Below are 15,437 nucleotides of genomic sequence, written 5' to 3'. Positions count from 1 at the left end.
CGGGAAGAACAGCTGTGATGTTGCAGCTCTGGTGTTAAGGCCACCTGGGGAAGGAGCCAGCAGACCAGCCATGTTTTCTCAACATGACCGCGACAGCTGCTCCAATGTTCCCCTGGCCTGCGTCCCCGCTTGCTGCCTTTCCAGGGTGGTGGGAACACCTGCCATGCCCCCTGCATGGCTCTGCTTTGCTGGCCCCTATACAGCTCAGCCACCTCCTGCCGCCGGCCAGCAGCTGCCTGCCCCCATGTTACCCCGTGGTCAGTAACCAGCCTTCTCCTGTAGTCTGGCCTGCTGCGTGCCCAGCCCCTGCCAGGTGACCAGCTGCATTTTCCTGAGCTGCCAGGCCCACTGTATATGTGGTTCCCTCCTGCCAGTCTCCAGGTGCTGTCAGCTCTCCTTCCCTGCCCTCATCCTCAGACCTGTCCTCTCTGGCACCCTTTCCTGCCTCTGACAAATCATCTGGGAAATTGATTCTCTGGTATTGATCTCTCAAACGTTTCTCTTTGTCTAATAGTCGATATCCCACTGCACATCTCAGAATGTGGCCGGTGACAGAATCACACCCCGCAGGGCTTGAACTGCCTGCCCTTAGTGAACTTATCCATGAAAGCTTAGTAATCTTTAAAAAATAAATCTCTCTGCTCTCAGCACTGGGTCATTTTGTGATTTTTCCCCAAAGCTGTCTCCTTGTCCTTTGCTATTTTGGATGAGCCTATGGCCCTGGCTTCGTGAAGGTCCTGTCCTGGGGCAGTTCTTCAAGATAGTCATTGCTCAAGATAGAGCTTGTCCCTCGGGATGTCAGGGAGTCCCCTCCTAGCCAAGGACTACAGAGTTCTCAACAAAGAAGGCTGTAGAATGTGTTTGTTCTTAATTTTCAAAACTATTTTTCTCCCAAAAGGAAGCCTCCCAGCCTCCTAGACAACCCCTCTGAATGGTGGCTTCTCCTTACTGTCATATTGCCCACATTCCTTCCTGCAGGGAAGTAAATGCTCATTTTCTCCCTTTCCATAGAAGAAGCTCCTTTCTTAGAGCTAGCCCCCACTCTCCAGTCACCCATTGTACATTTCCACATAAACCTCACACCACGGTCTCTAATCCAACTTTATCCATCTTCCCACCCCTCCCACAGAGTCCAGACTTCTCATTAGTTTCCACATCTCTGCTCTCTGGGGAGCATAGTTTAAGAACACAGACCCACCAGGTTCCAATCCAGGCTCTTCTGCTTGCTAGTGTGGCTTTAATGCAAGTTCTTTGCTGTGCCTCAGTTTCCCCATGTATAAAAGTCAGAATAACAACGCTCTTATTTCACATGGTTGTTGTGAGGGCTGTGGAGTCAATATTTATTAAATTGCTCAGAAGAGTCACTGGCATAGCAAGAGCTATTATTTAAGTATTTGCTAATACAATAAAAATAGACATAGCTCCCAAAGTATCCATTGGTCTATGGATTCAGAAAAGAATTACATCCCAAAATAAGGAGGATATAAAAAATAACAAAATATGCTTATGATACAACTGAGTGTTGAGAAAAAGGAGAAATAATAGTAAGAAGCCCCAGAAAGGTGCTCAGAGGGGGGGCTGTCAGAATTTACTGTCCCTCCTACGTCCACACCCAGGTCTGGCCCTAGCTATTGATGCGTCCCCTATACCCCAGCACTGTGGGTCCCTGGGCCCCAACCTCTCAGAGGTTTAAGGAGCTGAGCTACTTGTCATGAGTCCATGACAAGCATCCTCAGGGACCTGCTCCAACAACAAGGAAACAGGTTGTTTTGGGCCCTTGTGATGGGATAACACAGACCCTGAGCTATATATAAGCCCAGTCACCACAGCAGCTCACACACACTCACACCCATTCCCTCACACACACATTCACTCCCTCTTCCAGACCCACTACCCCACCATGGCCATGTCCACCCTGTCCATCTGCTCCAGTGACCTGAGCTATGGCAGCCACGTCTGTCAGCCTGGTTCCTGTGACTCTTGCACTGATTCCTCCTGCCAGGTGGACGACTGTCAAGAGAGCTGCTATGAGCCCTCCTTCTGTGCCCCCAGCTGCTGCCAGCCTACCTGCTGCACCCCTAGTTGCTGTGCCCTGGTCCCCACCCAGACCCTCATCTGCACCCCAGTGAGCTATGGGTCCAATCCCTGCCAATCAGCCTGCACCAGTTCCTGCATACCCTTGTGCTGCCAGCAGTCTAGCTCCCAGCCTTCCTGCTGCACCTCTTCCTCCTGCCAACAGGCCTGCTGTGTGCCCATCTGCTGCAAGCCCGTCTGCTGCACACCTGTCTGCTGCAAGCCCGTCTGCTGCACACCCATCTGCTGCAAGCCTGTCTATAGCAAGCCTGTGTGCTCTGTACCCATCTGCTCTCAAGCCATCTCTTGCCCCTCATCCTGCTGCAGACCCTCCTCCTGCATGTCCTTCATCTGCCACCCTGTGTGCAGACCTGCCTGCTGTATGCCCATCTCCTCCTGCTGTGCCCCCTTCTCCTGCCAGCCCAGCTGTTGCCACCCAGCCTCCTGCATGTCCTTGCTCTGCCGCCCTGTGTGCTCCCACCCAACCTGCTGTGTCTCCACCTCAGCCCGGAAGTCCTGCTGATGATCAGGCATGTCCCCACCCAAGGCCAGCCTGGCACCACGGGGCACTGCCAGCTTCACAGCTGTCTTTAAGATCTGTTTCTTAGTGACTCCTGAGATGCACAAACAGCTCCTTCTCTCAGCCCAAAAGGAAGTCGCAGCACTCAGGATGACCCCGCCCGTGCCTTCTGCTGCACTCCATGTGGAGTCCCAGTGGTCAGATTGGGGACCATGTCCACAGTGCAAGCTTCAGTGGTCTCACTTCCCCAGAGGCTGCTTGGAAACCTAATAAACTCACTTGCATTTAACCTCAATGGCACTTGGCTCTCTTTTGGCCATTCCTAGTTATACTGCCAACCGCCATACCCCAGATGCCGGGCGCAGTGCCCTCGCTGCCCTGCCCGACCCCAGCTGCACTGGCCCTCCTTCAGGGATCCTGCCTGTGCTGGTCTGGCATCTGGCTCCCATCCCACAGGATCTGGGCCAGTCCCAGCAATGGTGACCTCAGTGTGGGCAACCCCCTTTCCAGGAGCACACCTGGTGGTCAATCCTCAGGGACTTGGCAGTGGCCAGTCCCAGGCACAGTAACCACAGTGCCCTGGGCATCTCTTAAAATGCTCCCTTAGAAGGAGCTCCCTGCAGAAGGGACCCGGCAGGACATGGGGCTGAGTGTCTCCCGCAAGGAGAGAGGAAGGGCTGCTACAGCAGCCCTCTGCCCACGTCCAGAGGATTGGAACCAGCAAGCCCCCAGACTCAGCTGCCCAAGACCTCCTGCCCCACCTTCCCCCTCTATCTCCTAAACCCTCCTCTCTCTGGAGCATTCTGCTGGGATCACACCTACCCTGAAATCTTCTCTCACATAACAATAAATAAAACCCAGCTGCCCTCCCTCCTGGCTCTGTGCTGCCTGCACCCCCACCCCAAAGGAGAGCTGCCTAACATCTCCTGGGGCCCCATTTCTCACCAACCCACCCCTCCACTGCAACATCCTTCCCTCCACCCTCCCACCCTGCACCACTGATCTCACCAAATCATAGCTGAGATCAGTCTCACTCCCGTCCCTTCTCCTGTGGACTTGTTCCCACAGAGCTTGGCCCTCAGCATCAGAACACATCACTCCTGCTTCTACAGTTTCTCACTTTCCTGTGTTCATTGCTCTCCATTTTGCTATGGCATGAGGACCTTGGCTTTCTCTCCTGATATGTCCCCAAAGCCTCTCTTAGGATCAGGTCACTTATATACCTCCAAACAGGACCTTCTTCCACAGTTGCCTTTCAGAACCCGCCTGCCCTCCCAGGATGGGACCCCTGCCCAGCCCACTGGACTCTGCCCCCATCACCTACTCCCTCCACACACATACCATGGTTCTGCCACTGAACCTGTGGTGTTTCCAATAGATCTTTGGGATCTGTCCCTGCCTCTCACTGCCGTTTCCCTGCTTGCTAAATGCCCCTGGGAAGCCTAAGAGGGAGCCTCGGGTCCCAGTTCCCGGAGCCCCATCTCTGCCAGCAGCCAGGTCCATGGGGTGAGGCTTTCTTAACAGGTCAGCGTTCTGAGGGCTCCCAGGGGCACATGCACACTCTTCATGCATCTTGGGGGGGAAAATGTGCCTTTTGTCCAGTAGAAAATGCCAATCTTGGAGAGAGACAATGAAGAACCTGATTTGGGAGGTTTGGGAGGCACTGCCATCGAGGGTCCCACATCATCACAGCCACAGCCTAAATAAAAAGGGAGCCACTGGCAGAAATGAGGGGTCTTGTGGGTATCGGCTGCACTTGGCTGGGCAGAGCCATCTGCCTGTCCTTGTGGTCCTACCCTCACCCCAAGTCCTGGGTGTGAAGAACTAGGATGGAAGTAAGTCTGAGCAGGAGAAGTTAACAGAACAGACTGCCTGAAGTGCCCCTTTTTCCTAAGGCCATCTCGTAAGCAATAGCCTGTAAATTCATTTCCATGGCAGCTACCTGTGAAAGAAGTGCCCAGACGTACTAGACAAGGCATTCCATTTCATTTCATCAGAATGCTCTAGAAGTCCAGGGAATCAGTGCTTTGAACCTTACTGTAGGGCTGGACAGTATGAACTCGCCATCAGACCTGAAGCCTCAGCCCCCCACCCCACATGTTCTGGTCAAACCCATGTATAAACCAGCAGCAGAGAACCTTCCAGCTAAAAGCACCACAGTTCTTATAGGGTTAGTGGAAATTTGAGTGGCCTTGTTAAGCACAATGCTGCCGTATGGCCAATAAAACCATGGTAAAACCGGCAGCTTTGTGAAGCATCTAGTAAGTGTCAGGTACTGAACATGTTTAAATCACATAATCCCCAAATAACCCAGTGACCTGGGTACACTGTGACCCCATCTTGTCAAAAAGGAGACAGAGGCCCACAGTGACCCACCAAGGTGGTCGTGCCAAGTCAGGCACTGAAAGTGAGGGTCAGTGGAGTGAGAGAGAGATACCACATGGGGCAGGTAAAACATGGAGTGTTTGCAAAGAACACTGCAGTGGGCCAAATAATGTCCCCAAAGACAGCCTCACCCCAACCCCAAACCTGTGGGTGTCACCTTGTGCTGGAGGAAAGACTGTAGATTGATGGCACATGGATGATTAAATTTAAAATTAATTCTTATTTATTTTTTTTTTCATTTTAGAGAGGAGAGAGAGACAGAGAGAGAGAGGAGCGAGAGACAGGGGGGAGGAGCTGGAAGCATCAACTCCCATATGTGCCTTGACCAGGCAAGCCCAGGGTTTCGAACCGGCGACCTCAGCAGTCCAGGTCGACGCTTTATCCACTGCGCCACCACAGGTCAGGCAAAATTTTTAATTCTTATGGGAGCCAGTCCTAGGTCAACCAGATGAGCCCTAAGTGGCCTTACAAGTGTCCTTCACAGGGAGGCAGAGACTCCACTTTCTTCTCACATAGACGAAGAGGTGGACACCTAACCCTAGAGGCATAGCTTGGAGTGCCAGGTTCACAGCCAAGGGACATCTGGAGTCACAGAAGCTGAAAGAAGCAGGAAGAACACCTGTTGAGCCTCCCCAGGACTCTAAACACCTGGGTCTTAGCTCAGAAAACTGATCTCAGGCTTGTGGTCTCCAGGACCTGTCAGGGTTAATTTTAATCATTTTAAACCATCAAGTGCGTGGTCAATGGTTACAGCCATCCCAGGGCACAAAATCAAATGTACAGTCAGTCCTCACTTAGCGTTGTCAAGAGATTCTACAACATTAAGCCAAATTACGGGTAAGGAAGCCAACTTCACTACAGGCACTGATACAAATAAGAGTTAAGTTCCTACAGCATCTCATCAACATTATAATAAGAAATATCATCAAGGACCTGCCACATATGACAAACTTTATATGATAAATATAGTTTTCATGCTTTCTAAGTATTCTGGTTTAAAATGTCATTGAGACAACAACAATAATAATAATAATAAATAATTCCTCAGCCTTCTAAAGGAGTTTAGTCCAGCCATCCCCCAAACCCTGGCAGACAATGCTCTAACCTGCTCCTCTGTGCAGGACCCCCAGGGTTCTGCCTGCCTTCCCAACCAGTGCCACAGTGGCCCTGAGAGCCCAGAGGTGGCAGAGGAGACACATCCCAGCTTGGTGGTTGCTGCTCAGCTGGGCACAGGACCATCCTGCCTCTGCCCACAACATAACCCCACCAGCCTGAGATGCAGCCTGGAGGAAGAACAACACAAAACCACCCAGCCCCAGACTGCACCTATCCATTAGGCTACAACCTGAGGCAGGGACAGCTGGCCCCAACCACAGGCAGAACTGCCCAGTATTTCCACCCCGCACCCATCAACTGTAGGAACTAGGTTCTTGCAAAGGAAAAGGAACCACATGTCCTAGACACCTGCAACCACGTGAGGAGCCATTCCTAGGACCCAGCATCCAGGTTACCCTCCCCCATCATCAGGTCCCTGTGACGGCACCCAGCAGACCTGTCTCAGCTTCACCCCAACCTGGCCTCTCAGGCCCACTCAGCAGACTTGGTCAGGACCGACCACCCAACCCCAACACAAAGGCACACTTTTACGAGCTGGGCAGCATCTCCTGGGAAAATAAACCAGCCCTAATGATGAAGGTTCTCCTGAACAGGCTCAAACACCAACAAAGAAGGGAAGGTGTTGTGAGCCAACTGCTTGGGCCACATATAACACAGAGGAGAGGTATAAAGGCTGACCGCCCCAGGCACCTCACAGACTCCTCCCACCTCACCTCTAACCCCACCAGCCCACCACCCCACCATGGCTGCGTCCACCCTGTCCGTCTACTCCAGCAACCTGAGCTATGCAGCCGCGTCTGCCGCCCGGTTCCTCTGACTCTTGCACTGACTCCTCCTGGCAGGTGGACAACTGTCCAGAGAGTTGCTGTGAGCCCTCCTGCTGTGCCCCCAGCTGCTGTGCCTTGGTCCCTACCCAGACCCTCTTCTGCACTTCAGTCAGCTGTGGGTCCAGCCCCTGCTGCCAGGCAGCCTGTGAACTCAGCCCCTGCCAATCAGCCTGCACCAGCTCCTGCACACACTTGTGTTGCCAGCAGTCTAGCTGCCAGCCCTCCTGCTACATCTCCTCCCCCTGCCAGCAGGCCTGCTGTGTGCCCTTTGGCTGCAAGCCTGTCTGCTCCAAGTCTGTCTGTTGTAAATCTGTCTGCTGCATGCCCATCTGCTCTGCTTGCTGCCCAGCCTCCTGTGTGTCCCTGCTCTGTTGCCCCGTGTGCCCCGCCCAGCCTGCTGTTGAGCAGGCACATCCCCCCCAGGGCCAGCCCCCACTCTCCTCACTACTGCCTACAGGATTTAACCCTGCCCATACATTGGTACATGTCTCAGTGTGAACATTTACTGACATTGGACCCCAACAACCAGACTGAGTCCATCTGCAGCCTCCACGTCAGGCCCAGATGAAGCATAGGTGGCCGTCCCTTATTAATGGGGGGTCCCCAGATTGTTTCTGAGAGACACAGCTCCTGGCCCTTGTCCCATAGCCTTACTAGGGCCCCTGCCCTGTCTCCACCCCAACCCCCCAGATGCTATTTGCTCTTCCCTCCTCATACAAGTGTCTTGAGCTGAGTGAATAAACTTGCTGTCCTGGCCCTTGTTATCCTCTCTCCGGGCTTAACTGTAGGTTTTTCCAGCCTTCCAGGCCAGTAAAACCCTGGCTTCTGCATCTTTAGATACAAGTCACTTCTTGGGAGTTTTTCCAACAATGCTGACTTCTGAGGCCCACCCAGGACAGCCCCACCCCCACCCCCACTCCAGTGCTGATACCTCTGCCCAGCTCTGGGTGGCTGTACTGCATGTCCGGTATTCAAGTGGCCAACAACCAGCTGGCCAGCAGGGGCAGCTGGACCAGGGCATTCCTGAGACAGAGCTGACACAGAGGGTTTCTACAGACAACCAAATCCTTGAGTCTGTCCCTCCATCTCTTCTTGAACTATCTCATTTTATTAAAATGTCCCAACCCTGACTGTCTGTGTCTGCATAGGCTAATGGCAACACACTCTCTCCAACACCAGGTCCAGCCTGGGCATGGCAGAGGTCGGGGGAAGAGAACAGAGTGAGGTGACTTCAAGGGCCCATGCTCTGGGTCTTAGGCCCTCAGAGGGATTTCCCTCATTGCTGATCTGGGTGGAGCCCCCACGTTTTCCAGACTTCCCAAGTCCAGACTTCATTCCTGGGCAGAGCTGCTTCCTAACCGAGGTCCCCCTGCCTCCATACTCCAACCAGTGCCACCTTCTCGCTCTTGATCCTCCCCTGCTATCGACATGACATCCCCTCCTGCCCAGGAGGCCATGAAATCCAGCAAGGCACTCTTCACAGGGAGGCGGGTCCACAGTGAGCGCCCCACCCTTAGAGCGGGTCTAAGAGATCACCTGACCCTCACATAATCTCCCCTAGAGAACCTGGTCCAGACCCCCTGGGCTGGGCTGGCTATGTCCAGAGCCACTCTCACAAAATGGGGGTCCTCAGGGAAACTGTCAGTGGACCTAGACTTGGATGGTGTGAATTTGTAGACTAGTTAGTGCCTGTAAAGCCAGTAGCCACAGCCACCATCACAGCCGCCTGGCCCATGCAGGTTCGCATTAAATTCGGACAGTCAGTAAAGAAACAACGGAGCCAAGAACTGGAGGGCCATTAGCTTTAATCCTAGCTTGCACCCAGCGGGCAAGTAAAAACAAACACTGGACTCCAAAACCCACTCATTCGGGGCTCACAAAGCTACTGACTTATCCGAGTTTCCTAAAATCTAAGGTTTTTAACCTCACCAGCCTTATTCACCTCTGTTCCCCATCTCCTTCTCTCTGCACAAACTCTGCACAAACTGGCTTCTCCTTCAGCATTCTGCCATCTTGGCTGCTTCTCCTGGCCTCCTCCACGTGGCCTTTCTCTGCTCTCCTACAGCATGGGCTCCTCCTAGAACGTAATCACTCTTCCCTGGAACAACATGATCTCTCTTTCTTTTAAAACCTTTTGGTGTGAAAGCCCTCCCCCAACACACATTAACATAATCACACCCATCCTAAGGAAGAAGGGCAACTAATATTATCACCTGGGTTTCCACATGGGCAGCACCATCTTTAACAAAGTGAGCATAATATATTTTATCTGCCCAACAGTGCCCATAGTCCTTCCTCCTACATTCTGGGACTGCTTCCCCTGGAGACTCTGCCCCTCCCCCACCACTCTCCTGGGGAAACCCTGCTCCTCCCTCCTGTGACCTTACTCTGAAAGGGAAGGGGGGTGAGAAATCAATTTCTCCAGCTATTAAGGGACCAGAAAGTTCCCTGGATTTTGTCCATGGCAGCCTTCCCTAAGCTTTTAGCAGTCTCCCTCTATAAACAATTTCACCTGCCCCCCCCCCCCCCAGAGACCAGTGAACTTGGCACCCCGAGCTCTTGTGGGTCTGGACCTCTCTGGGCAACTAGTGAACCCATAGACCCCTTCTCAGAAACAGGTATTTAAATCTTAAAATGTAATACTCTAGATTTAAAGGGGAGACAATTGTGTAAAAATAGTTACTAAAATATTTTAAAAAGCAAATGATGTAGTGAGGTGGCCTTCTCATTAAGGTATTAACCAACAAGAGAAAAGGCAGCCTCAAGCGGATGGGGGACAGATGTTCCTGCAAATCAAATCTGCCCTACTGCACAAAAATGTCTTGACAATTCCAGGTGCTGCCAACACCACACCCAGCGGCACATCCCTTCAGGGCTGTTGCTTCTGGGTTGGAGTCATGACAACACAGATGCAATGGTTCCCACCAAGTTCAGGCCAGATTCCACCCCCCCCCCCCCAACCCTGGATAGAGTCCCCTAGGTGCGCGACACTCAGACTTCACCTGTAGGTCTTTTTAAAAAATATTTATTGATTGATTTTAGCGAGAGAGGAAGAGAGAGAGAGAGAGAGAGAGAGAGAGAGAGAGAGAGAGAGAGAGGAACATCGATCTGTTCCTGTATGTACTCTGACCGGGAATCAAACCGGCAACCTCCACTTCGGGAAGATCCTCTGACCAACCGAGCTATCCAGCTTTACCCAGCCCAAGGATTCCTAGAGCTCACAGCCCAAGCAGCGGCGCTGCGTCTCCACTGGCTGAGCCTGGGCCAGGACGCAGGCTCACACGCCGCGCCAGGTGGGGCTGTGGAGCTGTGCTCGCGCCTTGGGAGACCTCCTAACCACCTCCACGCAGAAGGCCTGCGGCACAGCCACGTGCAAGCCACGGAAAGAAGACCATGAAACAAGTTTTACCACTTGGGTGGATATGCTCTGGGTTTTTCTCAGCGGCGCTCGTGCATGCACATTCACGCGCACACACCACCTTTTCCTCTGAGTAGCACCAACCCCTCCGCGCACCCAGTGCTTCCAGGCACGCCGCCCGCAGAACCGATGGCAGGGCCGACCCCACCACGCCCCTCCTTGGCCCGGAGCTGGCAGCTCCCGCCTTCCCCTTCCAGGTCACCCAGCTTTCCCCCTTGCGTTGCCCGCGGCTCTAGCGACACTGGAGGGGTTCCCGGGCTGCAAGCCGACCCTGGAGTTACCTTGGCAGCGAGGTTGACATTTCTTCTCCTTCCCCCCCACCCCCACCCCCGGACGCCTCCGCTCCCGGCCCCAAGCGCCCACCAATGGCAGGTAAGTATGCCTGACATTGCTGGAGATGCTCTTTAGACTGGATTCGCTTGAGACCCCGTCAAGATCTCTACGCCAGGGCAAATGTACCTGGGCACCGGGTCACCCAGCCCCGACGTAGGGACGTAGGGGTAGGGTGAAAAGTGAAGCGCTAACAGATGGGGTCCTACCTCAAGTTGCTGCGAGGGAAGGGAACGACTTTAACTTCCAATGCCCCTCTCCCTAATTTCTGAGCGGAGCTGGGTGGGATATGGCATTAGTGTGGACAGGCTGTGGGGTGAGGAGGGGTCGTGCAGAGGCTGGATGAGCCTCCATCCCCGGCTGGAGCCTGCGTTAAGGGTGCTCCTGCAAACGGAGATAAGGGGTTTGCACGTGGAGAGTAACAGCAGACCACCGGGCCCCTTCTTCCCAGACTCTCAGGTTGGGAAGGGAAGTGAGCGCCTCTGCCCCTACCTACCCCAATGCGGAGTTCTCTAACCAAGGGCTCAGAATCTACCTGCCAGATGGGGCTATGTTGTGGGGGGAGGGGGAAGGGGGGAGGGGGAAGGGGGAGGGGGGCGGGGCAGGGGGAGGTGAAGGGAAACGGGTGGCGGTGTGTAGGGGGGTGTCCAGCAAAAAAACGGTCCAGACCTGGAAGCCTGCGCCTTTACTGTGGAAAAGGGCTGCCCGGAAATCCATGATTTACTCTTAACTATCAAAACCCCAGAATCATCCCTGGCTAGATAGCTCCGTGGTTAGAGCGTCTTCCCAAAGCACAGAAGTTGAGAGTTCCATCCCCGGTCAGGTCAAATACAGGAATGGATCGATATTCCTCTCTCTCTCCCTCCGCCTCTAAAATCAATAAAATAAACATTAAAAGAAAAAAAGATACCGCCCTGGCCGGTTGGCTCAGCGGTAGAGCGTCGGCCTGGCGTGCGGGGGACCCCGGTTCGATTCCTGGCCAGGGCACATAGGAGAAGCGCCCATTTACTTCTCCACCCCCCCCCCCTCCTTCCTCTCTGTCTCTCTCTTCCCCTCCCGCAGCCAAGGCTCCATTGGAGCAAAGATGGCCCAGGCGCTGGGGATGGCTCCTTGGCCTCTGCCCCAGGCGCTAGAGTGGCTCTGGTCGCGGCAGAGCGACGCCCCGAAGGGGCAGAGCATCGCCCCCTGGTGGGCAGAGCGTCGCCCCCTGGTGGGCGTGCCGGGTGGATCCCGGTCGGGCACATGCCCGAGTCTGTCTGACTGTCTCTCCCCGTTTCCAGCTTCAGAAAAATACAAAAAAAAAAAAAAAAAGATACCACAGAATCAGCGCATAGTGTACGAGGTTCCATTATAAAAGTGCGTATTCTTTGTTTCCTGATTTCTGTGCAGACAAAAAACAACCTGTCCTACAGCTGGAAACGTTTTGAAGGAAAACAGGCATCAGGGTGAGAGTGCCTGGTTAAGGCGTGGCCTCATCTGTGCTTGGGGGATGAAGAGGAGGGATGGTCTCTCAGACTTGTGTCTGGAGAGACAAGGGTGAGGGGTGTGCTGGGGTCTCTTCCAGAGTGCAGGTCGCTGAGCCTGTACTGACGGCAACAGAGGTGGTGTCATTCATTTAATGCTACAAATGGACTTTTGTTAAAAGTGACAAAAGTGAAAAGCCTCAGTACTACAACTGTTGGGATTGTCTGTCCCCAGTTACCAACCACTCCCAGCCCTGCAAAACTATCAAGCAGGCGAGGTGGCCTTTCAGCCTCATTCCCCTTCAGTTTCCCAGATTTCCCAGTGCCTGCAAGGGGCTGGTCTGGAACACCCCGGCCTGAGGCTGTGAGGCTGGCTGGTCAGATAACCAGGGGCCAATGCGCTTCTGCTCTGAGTGGACAAAGAACAGCTATCAGGAAAGAGAACCAACAGGCTTTTTAAAACTGCAAAAGGGTAAAGGGTTTGATTCATGTGGGTGTGAACCACCAGCAGGGGGCGTCTCCAGTAATGGCTACAGGGACCTCCGCCAAGGGCTAGGATTCCCCAGAACTCACACGGAATCACTTGCTGGAGCACCAACCTGGACTCTTCCGCCCAGGGGAGGTCACAGCTCCTTACTCTGCAGAGCTTCAATTTGACTGAGGTGCAGGCTCCCAGCCCATGGGAACGTACTACCTGCAGTGTGTCCCCAGCAGTGGGCACAGTGTCTTCCTTGCCTGGGTATTGAGCGAATGGAGGGAAGGAGGGGTGCCATGTGGATTAGGCCCTGAGTCCTGGGTGAGGACCCACCTCTGGCTGTTTCCGGGTTAGGCACAACGCAGATGGTGGGACACAGTTATTCTGACATCTCCACCTCTTCCAAGCCCCCACTTTACCACTTCACTCTACCTAGCCCCCTGATCCCATCAGTAACCCCAGTACATTGGTTCCAGCTGTCCCCATTATGGCTCCCACAGAATTCTCTGCCTTGGTCTCCTATCTGGTCCCGGCAAGCTGAGTTGGGATGGACAACAGGGACTTTCCACAGCACCACCCTGTCCCCATCTAGCCACTGCTCATTCCCTAAAGGAGAGCCCCCCTCTAGAACACGCCCACCTAGGTGTCTCCCTGCAGGACACCCACACACATGTCAATGCAACCAGAATCATAAACTTTTTATAGGAGCCAGGTAGAGCTTAGCAGTCCCTATTTCAACCTTTCTGTCCCAAGGCAGCTGGCCCCAGTGAGGGCTCTCTCCAAGCCTCAGAGGATGCGGGCTGGCTCCAGAGTCGACCAGCATGAAAGGCATCTTAGCCCAGAATCCTGCCAGTCACACTCAACTGAGGGAGCCCACCAGGAGCACCTAGTTGCTGGGCTCCAAAGCCCCTTCCATTCTCCTCTCCTGAGACTAGACTAGTGGTTGCATGTACCACCTGCCCCCTGGTGGCCTGTTCATGCTGACAACCTGCTGGGTTGGCTCAGGTTTAGCTGAGACTAACACTTGACTGTCAGACAACACTGTGCAGAGGGCCAGCCAGCCCCCAACCCCCACCCCTCAGCAGATGGTCTGTACAACAATGCCTACCTGGAGGAGGTGTCCATAGCCCTGAGCTTTCCCAAGAAGGGCTGGGGAGCTGCTGATCAGTCTGCATGCCTACATGGTCCTAACCATAGTTTCCCAGTGATCCCTGCCTGCTCCCCTGCCCATTTTAGCTGTCCAGGTCCCAGCTCCTGGTGAAAGCCAATTGAAATGGCCTGCTTCCTGTCCAGACAAGGCCTTGCCTGCCCAGGCCTCCTGGACTGCCACTCCCCATACTTCCTCAGTGTTGAACCTGAAGCCATACAGATGCCAAGTACCACTGAGCCATCATCGCCTGTCTTCCTAACTCCTAGGCCACTCCAGCCTCCTGCCTTTGCCCAGACTTCTCAAGGTACAGTTTCTCTCCCCTCTGCTGCTCCACTAGGTAGGGATGCCTGAAAATCCTAGCCCAGAGGTCTCTCACAGCCTTACAGTGACCTTAACTGCAACCTGATACTAGGGAGAGAGTGTGACCAGGGCAGAGAGATGGCACAATGGCCTCCAGAGAGGGGCACACAAGCCTGAAGAACTTTCCCCACTGACCTGTGGCCTGCACGGCAGCAACCAGCCACTGCTCCAACCTGGACAGAGTTGGGGCCAGGACTTCAAATCCCGGGTGTCACAGCCAAGGCCACAGCACTTCACACCACTCAGTGACAGACCCATGAACAAGCCCCAAAGGAAAGTGAAGTCCAGCCCCTACACACATACACACACAACCCTATAGCATAACTCACTTTGCAAAACTGAATGTAATCAAAGTGATGTTTTTCAGTCTCTGAAATCCTGACTGGCCTTTATGTCTTGGGAATGCTCCAAACGTAGTTCAATATTATTTACGTGACTTTTATCTTTCCTCCCTCATTTGTGGTATTTATAACTGGGTCATCTTTTAACTATTTGCAACATACCTTCAGGGGAGAGGGGGCGGGCTTTATAAATAACCTTTATTATTATTATGCAGGTTGATTCTGTTCCCAGCACTGAAGGGAATGTGAAGATACATGTCAGTGACTCATCCCCCACAGGGGGATGGCCGCAAACTCAGAATGACATGAGCTCCCGCACAGCACAGGGTCTTTCTGGGGCTGTCTAGGACCCCATGTACTGGTGTCTGTGTGTGGCAGAGAGGGAGTTTGGCCAGAGGATTTCTGACAGGCTGACCTGGCTCCAGTGTGGTTTTCAAATCCTGTGTCTCAAGACAGTCCCCGGGGCAGGTGCAGCCAACTCAGGAGCCCAGAAGGGGGCTCAGACCTTCCTACCGACCCACGCAGCAGCTGCCCCAACTCCCCACGAGCTGGCCGTTTACCTCCTATTCAACAGACCCTGGCTATTCAAGGGAAGGGAATAGAGACTTTAATGAACACTACCACCCATGTCAGTCAGTGTTCCAACTTGGATCAGCAGCAGGCATCGCTTGGTCACACCTTTGGGAGCCAAGTGCCATCGGAGCACAGAGCTATAACATGGAGGGCTTCAGCTGCTTCTGGGGAACTGAGGATGAGTTATATATGCAAATAGAACCAGAACTGCACAGCAAACCCTCTTGGTGCCTCCCTGTGACACCCACACTGCCACTGTCACCAAGGCCACATATGCCCACATCACTCTCACTGACCAGCAACCGGGTCCCTGGCTCCCAGACCTCGTTTCCTTGTCACTTTGCTTTTTTTTTTTTTTTTTTTAATTTTTATTTATTTATTTATTTATTTTTTACAGAGACAGAGA

At 53.5% G+C, this 15,437-nt stretch overlaps 1 protein-coding gene and 1 pseudogene across 1 annotated transcript; both read left to right on the top strand.

Moving 5' to 3' along the window:
* Positions 1 to 1,900: 1,900 nt before the first annotated feature.
* On the top strand, positions 1,901 to 2,596 carry LOC136393291 (keratin-associated protein 10-8-like). The gene has a single exon (XM_066365900.1). It carries the CDS (start codon positions 1,901 to 1,903, stop codon positions 2,594 to 2,596), a length of 696 nt encoding a protein of 231 aa, XP_066221997.1.
* Positions 2,597 to 6,836: 4,240 nt separating this feature from the next.
* LOC136391807 (keratin-associated protein 10-3-like) lies at positions 6,837 to 7,419 on the top strand (annotated as a pseudogene).
* Positions 7,420 to 15,437: the final 8,018 nt, after the last annotated feature.

Source organism: Saccopteryx leptura, chromosome 2 (genome assembly GCF_036850995.1).
Source record: "Saccopteryx leptura isolate mSacLep1 chromosome 2, mSacLep1_pri_phased_curated, whole genome shotgun sequence".
Classification (NCBI taxonomy): domain Eukaryota; kingdom Metazoa; phylum Chordata; class Mammalia; order Chiroptera; family Emballonuridae; genus Saccopteryx; species Saccopteryx leptura.
This window is presented reverse-complemented; position numbering and strand designations above follow the sequence as displayed.

Bases quoted from the DNA above. Each gene is read 5' to 3' on its own strand.
- LOC136393291 (XM_066365900.1), top strand. From the start codon at position 1,901: ATGGCCATGTCCACCCTGTCCATCTGCTCCAGTGACCTGAGCTATGGC.